The following is an 18919-nucleotide window of genomic DNA, read 5'->3' as shown; positions in this document are numbered from 1 at the left end:
GCACGTGCTGGCAAAATGGCTGCCTGCTCCTCTGACACCCCCCCCCCCCCCCCCCAGAACAGTCCCAACTGACCTTGTGTTCCTGCCGCCCTCCAGAGGTCCCAGCCCCCTCAGAAACACATTCCTTGCAAAATACAGTCGAATCAAGGTGAGCCCATTTCAAACTTTGCTGCGTTGTGTAGGAGGTGGCATGCCGGTGCGATCGGGCCTAGAAATAGCCCCTGTTCACACAAGGAGAAAATGGCATTGTCAAGTGCTGAAACAGCCACTGGGCCTATCCGAAGAACGAATTCGGGCCCCCCTCCTCCTTACCTGCTTCCCAGCAGAGAATTCCAGCTGCTGAACTGCCTCCACTCTGCTCCTCTTCTTCCTATGAACAGCCTCTTTTTTCAATTTTCAAAATACTTAAGACATATGCAGGGCCAAGTAAGGGAAGAAAATTCAAATACATCCCTGCTTCCGAAGGAGGCTGAGCACTGAGGGTGCCAGAGACCCAGGGGGGTGAGGGAACCAAGACCCCTGGCTTTCACCCCCCCCCCCCTCCCTCGACGACAAGGGCTGAGCCAAAACAGGGATCTCCAACCTCCACTTGCTCTGCTCTACCCGAGGGATGGCCCATGAAGGAACCTCACACTTCGGGGAGCCAAATTCTTCTTATAATTTTTTTTTTTTTTTAAACTCCAGACTGCAGGTCTGCACCTCTACCATCTGCTGGAGACAGAGAAATACTGAGGGACTGCAAGTGGCACTCTTGATTATGTAGCAGTGCCTCAAAGTTTTGTCCTCTGCCTCCATCTGCTGGTAGGGATGCATAAATCCAACTGTCTGAATTGATCTGGGGTACGAACAGGAATGAATATTCATTGTGAAGATCCTGAAAACCAGATCTGTTTGCAGTCCTCACTGAGAACCCATTCTAGAGTACAACAAGAAAGGTGAGGAATAATTGCAGTTGAAAAAATATCCAATCTGGTGAGCTAATTCTACATCTCATGTGCTATAAATTTAACATAAAAGATTTTAATTTTCAAAATAAACTAGAGATCCATGCAGCCCTTCTGTGGAAAGAAAATATCTTAAAACATGAGGAATAAACTTTGAAATAGCAAACAGCAAGCAAGCAGTATTAACCAATGCGACTGCCAGTCCCTCCCCCTTCCCACTCCACAAGAAAGCAGAAGGTAAACTGTACATTATAAGAAGCCTACCATCAGTGGCAGCGAGTGCTGCTGCTGCTGCTCCCTCGCCCTTTACTCTGACGTAAGGACATTTACAATAGTACCTCTGCAGTTCCAGGCCATAGGCTTTATAATTTGGGAAAAATATTATTCGAAGCAACAAAAAAACAGTTTTGTTACACTCTTTATAAAGTCTTTATTTGCACTTTACACTACAGACAACTGCCCTTTTATTGCAAACACAGGTAACATGAAACATGGATCCTGATACAGAAGGGAAACCTATGAACACAAAAGGTAAAGTACTCTTTTTCTTGAGGATTAGTTGTAGGTCATGTAACGGGGTGTAGCGCTGAATTTTGCATACGACTTGATGACTTTATTCACAGCTTCTAGGAAGTCTTTTTCAGTGGCTACTTTTCGGCGAGCTCTAATGGCAAACATCCCTGCCTCTGTGCAGACACTGCGGATCTCAGCACCTTTTCAATACAAAACAGCAAATATGTTATTATCCTGGCAAACCACACAGATTTGAGAAATGTCACATCTTTGACCCAAGTTTACCTGTGCTGTTGGGACACAGTCGAGCTAAAAGTTCAAATCTGATATCTCTTTCCACGCTCATGGAACGGGCATGAATCTTGAATATGTGAGTGCGACCCTGAAAATGAACACAAATTATAGTTTATGACACATGTACCTTTTAGAAGAGTGTGAGACAGACAGCCATGCCATGTTTCAATAAAATCAAGCTACTAGCTCTGAGAACAAATAAACCTAGAAAGCTTGAGTTTGTTTGTGGGCGATATGCATTTAAAAAAAACCCCAAAATTGTCTCTCCTCCATAAACACCCTCCTCACTAACCTCCAACCAGCACTGAACACCACAAAAACAGAACTGCTCTTCATAGCTAATCACCAGGTCCATAAGCTTTCCCTCTCAAGCGACCCTTCATGCAGCTCGACCGCTACACTGCCCTTTGTTCGTGATCTCGGTGTCATGATTGACCAGCATCTTAATTTCAAAAAAACATATCAACACAGTCCTAAAAGAAGGTTCCTACAAGCTCCATGTTATGAAAAAAGTCAAACCACTACTCCATTCACATGATTTCCGCACAGTCATACAAGCCCAAAAATGGATTACTGCAGCTCCCTATTTCTAGGCCTCCCGTACGCCACCATCAAACCGCTACAAATGTTGCAGAATGCCACAGCTAGAATCCTCACAAACTCATGCAAATCTGACCACATAACCCCTGTCCTCAAAGATCTGCATTGGCTCCCCATACCCTCTCGCATCCTTTACAAAACTCTCACCATTATCCACAAAGCCATATACAACCACAATTCTAACTGGCTTGAAGCGCCTCTTCGTTTCTTCCACTACAACCGCCCCACCAGAACAACTCTCAAAGGTACCCTGCACATCCCCCCTCCATCAAGAATGCACATCTCACTTCCACCCGTTGGAACTCGCTACCCCCCGAACTCCGCATTGAGCATATCCAGCATAAGTCATCCCCCCTCTTCCTCCCAGTCATTTGACATTATTATATTTTACTAAGTTATTTATTACACTTTGTTACATTGTTTATTATGTTATCTCACCTGATTAATTCATTTGCACTCTATGCCTTTCGCCTTGTTTTTCTCTCCTTCCCTGCCCCTTCTCTTCACTCCCCCCCCCCGTTCGTTGTATTTCTCATAGTTTTATGTAAACCGATATGATGTACCTACTAATATCGGTATACAAAAGCTGTTAAATAAAATATTCTTCAGTCCCCTTTTCTCCCCCCAATATATTATATACACTAGTATCTCACTTTTCCCAGGTCAGAATGTGTCTTTTCAAGCCAGTTTGTCTCCCTTACATACCCAGCAACTACCCCAATGTCTCTCCTTTGTCCTTGCTGCCCTGCCCATCTTATTACTTAGTGTGCCACAAGTGTTTGTATTATTTTCAACGTACTCTGGGAAAAGGTTATAGGGCAATGCCCTGCCTCGCCTGCTAAGGCTCTCCTTTTTATTTATTTATTTATTTTTTAAAGAGTTGATCTAGTCAGAGGATTCCCCAGAAATTTTAAATCAAACATGATAGAGGAACCCTTCCCAATTTAGAGAAGATCAGGACCGCAGGTTATGCTCTCTCAATCTGCTGGAGTCAGAGAAATACTGAGGGATCGCAGGTGGCACAGCAGGGTATATAGGTGGTGCTCTTTTTCAGTTCTCTCTGACTCCATCTGCTGGAAGGGAGGCATAACTCAGGAGTCTGGACTGATCCTGGTACGTACAGGGAATGGACGATGCCTGCTAAAGCTTCATTCAGCCTAGTTGCGTGAATCTTTTAAGTTTAAAGAAACAGATTAATTTTTAAAGCAGCAATATGTACTTGCTATGGGAAATGTTCATTATCTTACCTCCAGGTCAGGTAAACTAAATTCGATCTTCCTATCCAGTCGCCCAGGCCTCATTAGTGCAGGGTCCAAGGTATCGGGTCTGTTGGTCGCCATCAGCACTTTAATATTACCTCTGGGATCAAACCCATCCAGCTGGTTAATGAGCTCCAGCATAGTTCGCTGTACTTCATTATCTCCCCCAGCTCCATCATCAAAGCGAGCCCCTCGAAGAACACAACAAGCAAACTTGAGCAAAATCATCTGACAAAGAGCCATATCACATACAGATCTCATCAGGGATTCTTGGTGATTAATTTGATACTAGTCTGTTAAATACACCCTGCCAATAATCTCTTAATGAGATGTGGAATGAAATTGGATAGCTGTTTTCTATTGGAAACATCTTAAAAGAAAATTGGTTCTTACCTGCTAATTTTCGTTTCTGTAGTACCACGGATCAGTCCAGAATTCTGGATTTTGCCTCCCCACCAGCAGATGGAGACAGAGAAGTTTGATAGACTCTGCCCTATATCCTGAGGTGCCACCTACAGTCCGTCAGTATTTATATGTATCAAAGCAGAACTAATAAACCATCAGAACAATTTTAACAGCCTCATAGGAAAATTTCGGGGAAAGAAACCAGTAGTTAACCTGCTCACAGACCTCAAGACAGACAGAACCCGTGAGCATATAAATAAGCCTAAGAAATTCTGCAGAAAAATTCCTCTTAAAGTGGACGAGCGGACTCGCTAAACAACAAATACTGGAAAGAACAGGGCGGGACTCTGGACTGATCCGTGGTACTACAGGAATGAAAATTAGCAGGTAAGGACCAATTTTCTTTTCCCTGTACGTACCCAGATCAGGCCAGACTCCTGGGATGTACCAGAGCTCTCCTAGTTAGGGTAGGATCCTGAGAGTCCCGCTCGGATCACAGCTTCCCCAAAAACCCCAGAGTCTGGGGGTTGGACATCCAACCGGTAATGCCCCGCAAAGGTGTGCAACGACTTCCATGTAGCCGCCCTACAAATCTCCTGTGGCTCACTTGTTGACATTCCGCCCTCGAAGTTGCCTGCGAATAGGTGGAATGTGCTCGAAGCCCAACCAGGAGCGTTCAGCCTTGAAGCAGATATGCTGAAGCAATAGCCTCTTTCAACCAGCGAGCAACAATAGCCCTGGACGCCTTGTGTCCCGGTTGCATCCACTCCACAATACAAATAGATGATCTGACATCCTGAAGCTATTAGTAACCTCCAAATAATGCAAGAGAATGCGACGCACGTCCAGCTTTCTCAGATCTCTCGATTTGGGATCTGTATGATCTAAGTCCAGAAAGGACGGGAGTTCCGCCGACTGATTCAAATGAAAAGAGGATACCACTTTTGGGAGAAAGGATGTAACCATTCGTAATGAAACTCCCATATCCGAAATCCTCAAGAAGGATTCCCTGCAGGATAACGCTTGAAGCTCCGACACTGGACGAGCTGAGGAAATAGCCACCAGAAAAACGGTCTTCAATGTAAGATCCTTTAGCGTGGTACTCTTCATTGGTTCAAAAGGCGCCCCACACAGAGCCTTGAGAACCAGGTTCAAACTCCACGACGGACAAGGGTGCCTGACTGGCGGACGTAAATGCTTAGCACCTCAGAGAAAATGAGCGATATCCTGATGCACAGCCAACGGTGCTCCACCAACCTTACCGTGGAAACAACCGAGAGTCGCCATCTGCGCCTGCAACGAAGTGCATGAAAGGCCTTTTTTGTGAGACCCGCCTGCAAGGACAAAATATGCAAAACCAAGGCAGCAATAGGAACTACCCCCTGATCCATACACCATGATTTAAAAATTCCCCAAATCCTGACATAAGCCAGGGAAATAGAGAGCTTCCTAGACTGCAAAAGGGTAGCCACCACTGCGTCTGAGTAGCCCTTGCTCTTTAAATGCTGCCTTTCAAAAGCCATGCTGCTAGACAAAAGCATTCTGCCTCTTCTAAACAAACAGGCCTCTGCCGAAGAAGGTTCGCGAGGTCTCTCAGTCGGAGGGGTCCGTCCACTACGAGGTTGAACAAATCCGCAAACCATGGATGACGCAGCCACTCCGGAGCTACCAAAATCACCTCCGACGGATGAGATTCTATGTGCCACAGCACTTTGCCGATTAGAGGCCATGGTGGAAACATGTACAGAAGCACGTTCTGTGGCCAGGCTAGAACTAGGGTGTCCACTCCCTCCGCTCCTGTCTTGCGGCGACGACTGAAGAAACGAGAAGCCTTGGCACTGTGAAACGTCACCATGAGGTCCACGCTAGGTCTGGACCAACTTTCGCAGATGAGATTGAACGCCTCTGGAGAGAGTTCCCACTCCCCAGGATCGAGCCGGTTGTGACTGAGGAAGTCGGCCTGAACATTGTTGACCCCTGCGATGTGAGAGGCCGCCAGGCTAAATGTTGTTCCGCCCAGAGTATCAACTGCTGTTCTTCGCTCGCCACCAGTCAACTCCTGGTTCCTCCTTGCCGATTGATGTAGGCTACTGTGGTCGCATTGTCGGACAAAATTCTGACCGACCTCCCTTGTAGTCTCAACTGCAGGGCCTGCAGAGCTAATCTGACCGCTCTGGTCTCCAAACAATTGATCGAACACTGAGATTCGTCCTTCGACCACTGGCCCTGTACAGACTTGTCCTGACACACTGCTTCCCAGCCAGACAGACTGGCATCTGCAGTGACCACCATCCAATCGGGAACTTCCAGGGACACCACGCAGCTCAAATTGACCGAGTTGAGCCACCAGTCTAGACTGGAACAAGCAGAATCTGTAAGAGGCAGTGGGAGATGAAATTGCTCCGATACAGGACTCCAATGGGAAAGTAATGCTGACTGCAGAGGCCTCATATGAGCACAGGCCCAGGGGACTAACTCGAGGGTGGACGCCATTCATCCAAGGACCCGCAAATAATCCTGGACTTTGGGAGGATGCTTGTCCAATAAATTCCGAACCTGCTCCTGCAGTTTGGTAATGCATTCCCCCATCAGAAAACCCGGCCCAACTGTGTATTGAACCAGGCCCCAAGAAATTCCAAGGACTGAGAAGGAATCAGGTGACACTTGGCAAAGTTTATCACCCATCCGAGTGATTCCAATAATTGAACATGGCATAGCACTTCTGACTTTGCCTGAATAAGCCAATCGTCTAGATATGAAGAAACGAAGAAACCTTCCTTCCACAGCTGTGCCGCTACAACGACCATCACCTTGGTAAAAGTCCTGGGTGCTGTGGCGAGGCCGAACGGCAGGGCATGAAACTGGAAATGTTGTCCCAGGATGGCGAACCTCAGGAATTTCTGGTGGTTGGACCAGATGCCAATGTGCAGGTATGCTTCCGAGAGATCCAGAGACGCCAAGAACTCTCCCTTTCACACTGATGCGATGACCGATCTCAAAGTTTCCATCCGAAACCGTGGAATACAGAATGCTTACTCTTTTCAAGTCGAGAATGGGCCGGAAGGTTCCCTTTTCTTGGGCACCACGAAGTCAATGGAGTAATGGCCCCTGCGCTGTTTTGCTAGGGGAACCAGTACAATTGCCCTGAGGTCAAGGAGCTGCTGGAATGTGTCCTTTACTACCTGGCGCTTCTCGACGTACGAGCATGGGGAGACGAGAAACCGATCTGGGAGGTGCCATGCAAAATCTAATGCGTAACCTTGTCTTATCACAGTGAGGACCCACTGATCGCAAGTCAGAGTGGCCCATTCCTCGTAAAATTGAGACAATCTGCTTCCCACCACTGGAGCTGAGGAATGGACCGGCCTCACATCATTGGGAGGACTTGAGTCCACCGGAAGACTGCTGAGCCCCTGGTCTGCCAAAGCGCCGGCCTCGAAAGGACTGGGACCAGGACTGTTGCCTTCCCGATGGCTGTCGAAAGGAAGATCCAGAAGACCATGATGAACAGAACCTCAGATTCCCTCGGAAGCGAGCGTGAGCTGAAACTGTGCCCCTCGCCTTTGGCCGATCCTCAGGTAGAATGTGGTGTACCTTGTTCTCACCCAAGGATTGAATCATGTCCGCCAGGTCTTTCCCAAAAAGCAGTTTTCCTTTAAAAGGCAAAGAGCTCAATTGAGCCTTGGAGGACACATCCGCAGACCAATTTCTCAACCAGAGAATTCTTTGGGTCGAAACCGCTGAAACCAAAGACCTGGCCGAAGTACGCAAAAGGTCATAAAGAGCATCTGCACTATAAACGACCGCCACTTCGAGGCGTCCCGCTTGTACCGCTTCCTCCTCTGTTAGGGCAATGCTATTTTGTAGGTGCTGAATCCAGCGCAGGCCTGCTCTCAAGGAGAAACTAATGCACATGGCAGCTCTGACACCAAGCGCTGACACCTCAAAAAGTTTTGAGCTGCACATCCAATTTCCGATCTTGGAAATCCTTGAGGGCTGTCGCCCCCCGTCACAGGGATCGTGGTCTTTTTTATGACAGCTGATACTGCCGCATCTACCTTTGGAACTTGGAGCAGGTCCAACACATCCTCTGGTAAGGGATACAACTTGTCCATAGCCTTACTGACGTTCAGACCCAGGTCAGAAGTATCCCACTCTCGGAACAAGTAGTCCGTAATGGAGAGATGAAAAGGGAACGACTTGGTCAGACCACGCAGGCCCAACATGACTGGATACACCGAACCCATCCGAGAATTCTCCAGAATGGCCGGAATTAAGGGACCTAACTCATCCCTGTGAAAAAGGCGGACCACCTTAGGGGTCATCTCCTTCCACAATTTGTGGACCCCCAGGATCGGTAGGCAAATCCTGGTCCTCATCTGGCTGTTTCTCCTAAGATGCCCAGCTAGGTTCTGGGGCGCCCTGTTCCGAATCCTCGGATGATGAATCCTCCCGCGGACAAGTCCGTAGCCCTCTCTTGGCTTTTGGATCCCCCGCTGCCTTTGTTGCCCGAGACCTCTTGCCCTTATGGCTACCTAGACCACTGGGCTCCTGGTCCACACTCCCTCCAGAGCGCTTCTGAGCTTCCCTCCTGGCTTTAAAGGCTTTATGTAGTAATAACACAAATTCAGAGGAAAAGGAATCAGAGGAGTCGTCTGAAGCCCCCTTGGGGCTCTCCTCTGCTGGCCCTGGAGATTTGAGTGAATGACAGCCTCTCCAGGCTGCAGGGAAAGAGGAGGAGGGGAAATCCCTCCCCCCTCAGCAACCGGCTCCAGCACGCGAAACGTGGCCAAAATGGCCTCTGTTCCTGCGCTCAGCTGGAATGGATCTGCCGGTAACTGCCGCAAGCAGCGCAACACGGAGGAGCCCTTTCGGGACCAAGAAACAGCTCCCCCGACTGACCCCGACGTGCCTTTCCCTCTGGGAAGGCAGGCTGCACACAGACCATTGTGGGAAGGCTGCGCCACGAGGCATCGCAAAAGCAGCCGAGAGATGATTATATATATATATATATATATATATATATATATATACACACACATATACATATATATATATATATATATACACATATACATATATACATATACATACACACATATACATATATACATATACATACACACACACACACACACATACTTTTACTGTCCCGGGCAGCAGCGGCGGGAAAACGGCAGCAGCAGTGAAAATCGGTGGCAGCAACAGAGAAAAAAATGTGTGCTCAAACCTGGCAGTTGTCTGACCTGATCCTGATTGCCCCAAAAAGCAAAGAGGAAGACGGTCTAAAAAAGCCGTGAGGAATCAAAACAAAGGACTTCCGGCTATTCTTTGTTTTGATTCCTGATCCTGATTGCCCCAGGGTGAGTGAGTGAGCCGGGCTCCCCGGTATCACCTCCGACTAAGGACCTCGCTGTAAGACGGGGTTCTCAACCCCTAACAGCGGAGCCTCGATACCAGGGAGGATGGCCCCCTCAGGACCTGCCAACTCCCTGGGAGGCTAAAGGGAAAGCTCTTGCCGACTGATAAAAACCTTCTTCTCTCTATTTTGTTTGTTTTGTTTTTTTTTTTATTAAAGAAACACCAACACTATTACTACACTACCAAATCAAACCAAATTCCCTGTTTAAACCTTTTTTTTTTTTTTTTTTTTAACACTAGCTACAGATTGTAGGATTTACACTTCCACCATCTGCTGGAGGCAGAGAAATACTGACGGACTTTAGGTGGTACCTCAGGATATAGGAGAGAGTTGGTCAAACTTCTGTCTCCATCTGCTGGTGGGATGCAAAACCCAGGAGTCTGGACTGATCCGGGTACGTACAGGGAAAACGTTTTACTAGAAAATGTTCATTACAAAATACAAAGATTACCACACTGAACCAAAAAAAAGAATATGAACTACAACAGAGCTGGAATGATCTCAGTTTGTTTCCTTAGACACTTCCATTCCAGGTCTATAATGTTTTAAAGATTAGCGCTGAACACTGCCTCTCTCCAGGCTGCAATGAATACTCTGCAGTGGCCTCAATACCTGGTGCAAGCTCTGGCCTCAGAGTGTTATTGTTGCTGAGCATGGCCTCCTAGCTCCAAAGGGACCTGGGATACAACACTCAGTGATAGTCAAAGAGCTCCGCTTGGCCCTTTGTCTCAGGATGTCACTGAACTACCTTGGGCTATACGTTGGGAGAACACAAGGGAAATACCCTAAAAATGACAAAATGTATCTGTCGGTTGCTTTAGAAAATACTGAATTACAATTGCAATGCTCAATATAACCCACAATGTACTTTCGCATACTCCAGCTAACCTCAGGGAAAGGCAGCTAAAATATTTACTTTTTATAGAATCTCAATTTCTTTCACTTTTATATTATTTAAATTAGCATTATATATTTTGTGGAGAAAAGTCTCTATTAACCAAATTTTTTTTTATATGGATTATTGCTCTATTAGTAACAACTTATGAGCTTACCAGCATTCATATTTTTATATCAAACACACCGAGCCCAACAGTTTACAAATCAACTGTACAATCTTGCCACTGCTCTTAGAATAAAGCCCTGAAAGCTAGGATTTATAGATAAGGTGGTGCTTGGGAACTCATTTCAATTCCACATTACCCAGTGGGCACAACATGTACATTTTTACTTACCTCCAATGGCATCAATTTCATCAAAGAAAATCAGACAAGCTTTTTTGGTTCTGGCCATTTCGAAAAGTTCACGGACCATTCGTGCTCCCTGAAAGGGAAAATATTACACATCACACACCAAGCATTAAATTCATAGTGCTGCCACAGGAGCAGCTCCATAGAGGCCTGGACATGTTTCTGGAAAAACTTCACGAGAAGGCTAGGAATGGTCTTTTCCACGGTGCACAGGAATGACAGTGAAGTCCATACGTTCCTTGTGCGGCCACCCAAATTGCTTGGTGCATGACTAGCACAAGCTGGCCAATTACAGCCTTTTTATTGCTTCCTTTAGATAGCTCAAGTACGCTATCTAGTACAGCTTATTTCCACATCTTTTCTTTTTCTCATATATATTTTAAGTTGATACACCATTGGTTTTCTTTTTCTAATATTGTGTTATTTGAATGCTGCTCATTATATTACTTTAAATTAACAGTGCAAAGAAAAGCAAAACAAAAACTATTGTGCTGCTGGGAAATTATACCAGCGACAAAGAAATGCCTTACTTCGTGACACTGATTCTACTGCTCACCAAGGGCCATCTTAATTTCTTGTTTTTCTCCAATTTGTGCCAATTGATTTTTGTGTATTTGTTCATCCAAGAAGACAGGTTATGGATACAGTCCTATCCTATGTCTTTTTGCAATTCATTCAGTAACAATGTTGTGTTAATGAGCTGTTCAACTGCTATTTTGTAATAATGCTCGAGTTGGTTTCTTTACTACCCAACTCATTAAATCTTGCGTGCGCAACTCTGAATAGAAAAAAATCTGCAATCAGTTTGAAATATTCTGTCTTTCACTGCATGCGCCTCTGCTCTTGTTTGACAGAATATCAGAGTTTACCTCTCCAACATATTTCTGCACCAGCTCGGATCCAATGACTCTGATGAAGCAGGCATCTGTTCTATTGGCAACAGCACGGGCACAGAGGGTTTTCCCTGTGCCTGGAGGGCCAAAAAGCAGCACACCTTTGGGGGGCTCAATGCCAAGGTTAACAAACCGCTCTGGCTAGAGAGAGAGAGAGCAAAAAATTATACTCACCATCACAAGGCACCTAGAAATGTGCCAAGGACTACAAGCTTTACATTAAATAGGCATTATATAGGTATATTATCTATATTTATTATATCCCCAGATAATGCAGCAAACTAACTCAAAACCACTCCAAGTCTAAACACAAGCTACCATATTACAGTTGGATATTTGAAGCTGCATTTCAAAAAGAAGAACAAGAGATCATCATCTAATAATCAGATTTTGGATGAAATATATTTTCTTCCTCTCCATTCATGTTAAAAATAATTTGTATCCCTTACGAGTGATCTAGAGTAATCTTACCTCTCCATTTCCACTCCAGTCAGAAATATGGGTGGGCTTAAACAGAGGGCAAGTGACGGATTAAGAGCATAAACAAAATAGGAAACAACCAATGACGAAACAGCAGGGAGAGAGAAAAGAATAGCTGCCCCCCAGACAATGAGCACAATTTTTTTTTTTTTTTTAAGAAAAACAAGCAAAAAGCTTAATGCACTGCCAAATGACTTACAGATTAACATAACTGGACATAAAATTCACTAGAAAAGGCTGCCTTATACCATCTAGACAGCAGGGGGTGAATCAAGCAGCTCAAGTAGAACCAGTAGTTCTCAATTTGGTCCTGAAGGACCACACAGTACTTTGGTTTTCAGGATATCCAGGATGAATCTACATGAAATACAGCTGCTTAAAATGGGGGCACTGCATGTATATCTCTCTCATGCATATTCACTGTAGATATCCAGAAAACCTAACTGGACTGAATGGCTCTCAAGGACTGGGTGGAAAGCTATTGAACTAGATAATGGACACTCTTAAGTAGAAAAGAGATGAAAAAAACTGCAATCTGATTGCAAACTCCACCAATAATCTGGGTACTTGTCTGTGGGCAGAGTTTATAGAACTGATGCAGTAGGGGGTAAAATGTTAAAATGCATACTAATCTGTGTGCTGCACGTTAACAAAAAGACTTGAGGTGAAATGGAGGAGGAGCCTTGCAGTTAGAGTAGCAGGCTGTGAACCAGGGAAGCAAGGGTTTAAATCCCCTTAACACTCCTTGTGACCTTGGGCAAGTCTCTTCACCCTCCAATGCCTCAGGTACAAAAATTAGGGCCTCATTCACTAAGCTGTATTAGGTCATTTACCATATGACAAACATTGTTTTTCATGCGGTAAATGGCCTAACGCAGGGATAACGGGTATTCCTGCCATGCCACTGTGCGTATTTAAATGAGTTCATTAGCATGCAAATGAATGAATTCCATTGAGCATGAATGCTTTTATAAAAACATCTGGAACCCAAAAATATATGTATGGATTGAACTTTTCTTTCAGTTTCATTGTTGAACTATCTTAGTTAAAAGCACAGGGCCACAGGAATGCATCGTGATGTCTTTTGGTATGTTTAAAGCTGTCCTGCCATTAGAACATAAGAACTTGCCATGCTGGGTCAGACCAAGGGTCCATCAAGCCCAGATCCTGTTTCCAACAGAGGCCAAAACAGGCCACAAGAACCTGGCAATTACCCAAACCCTAAGAAGATCCGATGCTACTGATGCAATTAATAGCAATGGCTATTCCCCAAGTAAACTTGATTGATAGCAGTTAATGGGCTTCTCCTCCATGAACTTATCCAAACCTTTTTTGAACCCAGCTACACTAACTGCACTAACCACATCCTCTGGCAACAAATTCCAGAGCTTAATTGTGCGTTGCGTGAAAAAGAATTTTCTCCGATTAGTCTTAAATGTGCTACTTGCTAACTTCATGGAATGCCCCCTAGTCCTTCTATTATTGGTTAGCATCTTCAGTTTGCTAGACAGAGAATAACATGATGCAGTCTGACAAATCATGCCTGCTTTGCTGCCTCCATTTTATAAGCAGTTATGATAATTTAAACGTTACTTAAATCATTAACTGTGGTCTGAGACCAACACAAAACTTACATGAAGTAGAGGGGTTTCAACCACCTCTCTCAGCTTCTCAATCTGTTCTTTACAGCCCCCAACATCACTGTATGTGACATCTGGTTTTTCCTCCACCTGATAAAAAAAAGGACAAGCTTTTTTATCATTCAAAGTAGTCATCACACAGCCCAAAGCTACCTTATTGATGAATGCTGCCAAATTATTTTAAGTACAGTATAGATAGAGCTTGCATTCTAGTTTACTAGGTTTGTCACTCGTTATCACAGTCTAGGCTCTTAGTTGCTGCTAAAAGACAAGTTGTTTTTAATGAGAGGATCCTGGATCTGAGGCTCCCATCATGATGAGAAAACTGTGGCTACTTGGTTACTACTGATGAGCTCAGTGAATGTTACAGACTTTGATTTCACTAATGTGACACAGTACTAATATTTTCCCCTACAATTGCTAGCTTCTGCTGTTGAGTTGGGTATCTGCAGGAGTATGGTTTGCCTGGGGAGTTATCCTGGGCCATCCTGTAACATGAGCTCTGCTTTACATGATAATGGAACTATAGAAATGCCCGAGAAATGGATTTGTATTAACTGTTTTTGCAAGCAGGGATAGACCATTCATGTGTGCCATATTAATCAAACCCATTAGTTTTACCTTTCAAAAGAGGTACAGCTTCGAAAAACTGTTCCTTTGGATCCAAGGTAGAACTGAACCTTTGGTTCCTAACCCTGCGTGGGTGGCTTGAAGTTACAGACAGGGAATGAAGTGAGCAATATAAGGGCGTGTGGGTCACTACACTTGGAGTTTATTTTATGGGAGATATATGGGGCAGTAAATGTATGGGAAAAGTTAGCATGGTGACTCTGGGTTTTGTATACGTCCCAGTTCCTTCATTACCCTCCCCTAATATAACCCATTACACTCACACCGTAATACAAATTCCATTGCTGAGAGACCAACAGAGCTTCACAGCTTTGTTAGGGCCTTATTTCCTCAGCTCGGTGTAGCTGAACTGGAAGAGGCCATATATAATGTTTCTGCCTTGAAATAAGCCTTAGCCAGTGAAACTAATAATGCAATAGAAGACTTTTAAACAGAGAGAGAGCCCCTGGTCGGCACGATTTTGCAGAACAGACAGGCTTTTTTGATATGCTGCTAATCTAAAAAGGAGGAGTACGCAAATTTATAAATATCTCATTACACCTGTATAGACAAAACAGGGAATCTGTAAAAGGTCATATTCACCCTTTGGGATCTTTCCCACCAAGCCCATATTCCACCCCCAGACAGAGATTGGGATTTCTTTGGTATTAGCTTCTAGTTTGAGGGGATTGGCCAAGAAGTTGCTTGTGATTAGTCTTTGCCGCAAATCTGACACCAGCCTCATGGTCTCTGCTGTTGTCTATGCTCCTTCCAATAACAATTTTACCTCCATCATCTCTGCAGTACTTACCAAGTGCTCTTCATACCAATCCTTCTCGCCAACTGAGAAGAATGAGTAAGAACGTCTTCTAGTCCAGACAATGGTCTGCACTAGCAAGTATGGCAGTCCTCATCCCAAAATGGGATGCCCCCATGGGATGAAGAATGCAGAAATGTATTGTCATACTAAATATGACAACAGAGGAAACATAAACGAGCTGGTGGCACATGCTGAACAAGAGTGTACACTATTGCTTTGAAACAGGCTCTGATCACGAGCCAAACATGTGAAAATTACTACAAGCTGATTGGAGCCAAGCTTAGATAAAAGAAGTGTAGTAAATTGTTAGGGGCACTCTGTCTCAACCTACTTCTATTTTCCCCTTTGAACATGTGCAGGACCAGGCTGGATGCCTGGTCCACCTTAAATCCCACAAAGGGAGAGAGCTCTGTGGGTGGAATCCTGCTGGGCAGGACAAGTTTGTGAGCCCAGCTGGGATCAGGAGGCCCCCACATCTCCAGTAGCAAGGCGTTCCTGACCTTCTCCGAGAGGCTGTATGAAGGTATGGAATGTATACTATCCAGAGGTAAGCCAGTCTACTATGTTAATGCTTTCTGTGATATAAATAAAAGTTTAAGTTTGCATTTGAAAAGACTGGAGTCAGTGTGGCTTTGTGCCTCCCACATCTGATGTCAGGTCGGCTTGATACAGAGAAGTAACCCCAGTCTCCAAGGGAGGATTGTGAAATTGAAGTCGGTTGTGTGGCCTGCCAAAAAAGCTGGAGGCAAAGCAGTGCTGCCAGGGCTGCAGAAGCTTGCTGGCTCATAGATGAGCACAGAAGAAAAAAAAAACCCAAACTGAAAACTGCCTTTAAACCTCAGAATGGTCTGTGGGGCTTAGAGGTAAGTTAGGTTTTTTTCTTTACAGACTAAGGAGAAAAGCTCTGTCTGAAGATAGTACTGTAATATTCAACAAAGTCAGTGCTGGTGAGGCAGGTTGTTTTTTTTTGTTTTGTTTTGTTTTAACTGTTTTTTTCTTTTAAAGAGAAATAAAAACACACAGGAAAAAGCAATTATGTACTGTATAGTTGAAGCAGCACATGGCCCAGACAGAAACTGAACTGTTAGCAAGTGCTGAACGGGGGTGATCCCCGAAGAGACTACCACTGGGGCCGATGCAATACAATGCACTCAGCCGAGCACACTGTGCAACCCGCTGTGGGACACAGGTTAAATAGGCGCTAATCCACCCCCTAGTGCAATAGGGGGATAAGCGCCTATTTAATGCGCGTCTGACGCGGAGTGAAATATATCGTCTTCTGAGCCATCGAGAGTGTTGGTGATGCAACATTTTAAAAATGAGTGCTGCACTATTCTTTCTGGGATTAGCTTCCAAGCTGTTGATACCCATTCTGCCAATTTTGATGCTAGTGCTTTCTTAATTTTTCTGGAAGGTGTCAGCAGAAGATGGTCATTTAACAGCCAGGATACATATTCCTTTCTCAAGTAATCCTTAAATGGTTTGTTGACTGAAATATCGAGTGGCTGTATTTGGCTATTCATGCCACCAGAAATCACAACCAAGTCACCACGTTTTTGCACAATTTTAATTTTCCACCTGGTCGGACAAACGACCCCTAAATGCATTAAGTACTAGCATGTTAGGTGGGTTAAAAAGTCTTCCAGGACGCCTATTCCACACACCACTTAGCCAGTCTTCCATAAGCTCTGCCGTCATCCATCCATTTTTTTGTGCACGCACAATAACATCTTTGGGGAAAATTTCATTCTTTGGTATGCCTTTTCAATTTAAAATTAAATATGGTGGCAACTTATGACCAACAGCGGTGATGCATAACATCACAATGATATGCTGTTTCATAGCCAGTACTTATCTTGACTTCTTTAGCACTGACAGTGTAATTTTGAGGCATTTCAAAGATCGGTGTTTCATCAGCATTTCGAATTTGACTGAATTCATATTTTCTTTTTTCACTAAGTTTGATCACGTCGCTGAAAGTTAATCAGATTCTGTTCAAAGTGTGCAGGAATTTTTTGACAGATAGATGTTCGGCGTCTTAATGATAATCCGCTACGATGCACGAGTCTGTCACACCAGCCCAGACTGCCTTTAAAAATTGTTTCCTCTATTCCGAGGGACTTGGCGATTTCTATGACTTTCAATTGCATGACTTGTCAAGTGATGGGTAATCCTTTTGTGTGTGTCTGTATTATAAAACTTATCACAGCTTCATGACTTCTGGAAATCTTCCTCTCTTAGGTCCTGCAAAGCACTTGGTTGTTGCTTTGCATGAGAACACGGACTTGCTATCATTTCTCCAACGACGAACATTTGCTTCACTAATGTCATAATGTTGACTCGCAGCTCTGTTTCCATGTTCTTCTGCATACACAATAATTTTTTGTTTCAATGCGGCTTCGTAGTGCAATCTTTTTGCCAACATTTGATGTGAAAAATTCAATTACCGGTACTCAACTTTTTACATAGGTGGTTTCAAACAACCGAAATCTCTTACCAGTAGTTGTTGCTGAGCAAGCTCCACTATAATGAAATAACGGTGGCTCCACACTTGGAAAGCACACTACTTTATTTAACAATGGAGCAAAAACGGTAAAACTTGGAGGTAGGGTTTCCGCATAAAAACAACCGGGTGATGCCATTTGCAAAGTGCGGGAAAATTTGGAAAAACTTGCGATTCTAAGACGTACCACGATTCTAAGACGCACCCTGTTTTTTAGAATCGAAGAAATATAGCACTTTCCCCAAAATGGCCACCGTTCCTGCGCTAACAGGAAAACCATCAACAGTAGGCCCCGACTCTCTCGAAGCTCTCTTGCATGTAGCCCTTGCATTTCCTAGCCTGAATTGCCTTCCTCTCCAGAGATGCAGCAGGAACACAGGTTGGCTCTAGAGAGACGAGTGTGTGACTCTCCACATGACAGGCAGCACTTGTTGTGTGTCATAACTTCCCCTCAGGCAGGAGCCATGTGGTAGTGGGAGCTGCGCATAGGCTTGACAGCAAGAGAGCTGCGTGCATAAGGGAGCAGCATGGCACACTTACTACCTGCTTCCCAGGACCCACAAGTAGCATGAACTAAGACACGACCGCCTGCACATAAGAATACCCAACCTCCCGCTCAGGAACTACTACTAGTTGCTTTTTTTTTTTTTAAACTTTAAATGGCTGAAAAAAAACCAGCAACAAGAAGAAGAAAAATCAAGTACTTCCTTTAAACATCGGCCATCCAGCAGACCTGATGCAAGATTCAGTGGGTTCTCCTGGGGGAGAGGGAACTAAGCCACCAGCTATCAGCCCCACAGAAGTGAAACAACAAAAGGGTCACCAACCCCCTGCTCATCCACCTTGAACCAGGGAGGAACCAGGACCTAACTTCTCCCTGGGAGGAATCCTGAAGACTATTTTCTTTTTTATTATATACTCCAGACTGCAAGTTTTACAACTTTACCATCTGCTGAAGATAGAGAAATACTGAGAGACTGCAGGTGGCATACTAGGTTATATGCAGTATCAGTGAAACCTTTTCCTCTGTCTCCATCTGCTGCAGGGAGGTAAAACTCAGGAGCCTGGACTGATCTGGGTATGAACAGAAACATGCAATTTTGTTTCTGCAACTCAATTAGCAGAAGTAAAAGCATACAAATATGTTTGGTAATGTATATGTGTACATTGTTTACAAAATACTAACTTGTGAGCAAACGTCCAAACCATTCTCTGGAATGTTCTTAAACTGCCCCTTTGTTTTTCATTGGCATTTATGTGCGATACTGTAAGTACGCATGTGCTATGGTC

The 18919-nt window shown here is 44.5% G+C and overlaps 1 protein-coding gene across 1 annotated transcript in view; it reads right to left on the bottom strand.

The window, feature by feature from the left end:
- Nucleotides 1–1359: 1359 nt before the first annotated feature.
- Nucleotides 1360–18919, bottom strand: part of PSMC2 (proteasome 26S subunit, ATPase 2) — a 62895-nt gene continuing 45335 nt past the window's right edge. Inside the window, exons 7-12 of the mRNA XM_029615468.1 lie at nt 13692–13787; nt 11554–11718; nt 10670–10757; nt 3599–3801; nt 1743–1839; nt 1360–1657 (exon numbers count right to left, since the gene is read on the bottom strand). Of these exons, the coding sequence (XP_029471328.1) occupies nt 1500–1657; nt 1743–1839; nt 3599–3801; nt 10670–10757; nt 11554–11718; nt 13692–13787 (807 nt within the window). The 3' untranslated portion in view covers nt 1360–1499. The remainder of the gene's footprint in view (nt 1658–1742; nt 1840–3598; nt 3802–10669; nt 10758–11553; nt 11719–13691; nt 13788–18919) is intronic.

Source organism: Rhinatrema bivittatum, chromosome 9 (assembly GCF_901001135.1).
Source record: "Rhinatrema bivittatum chromosome 9, aRhiBiv1.1, whole genome shotgun sequence".
Classification (NCBI taxonomy): Eukaryota; Metazoa; Chordata; class Amphibia; order Gymnophiona; family Rhinatrematidae; genus Rhinatrema; species Rhinatrema bivittatum.
This window is presented reverse-complemented; position numbering and strand designations above follow the sequence as displayed.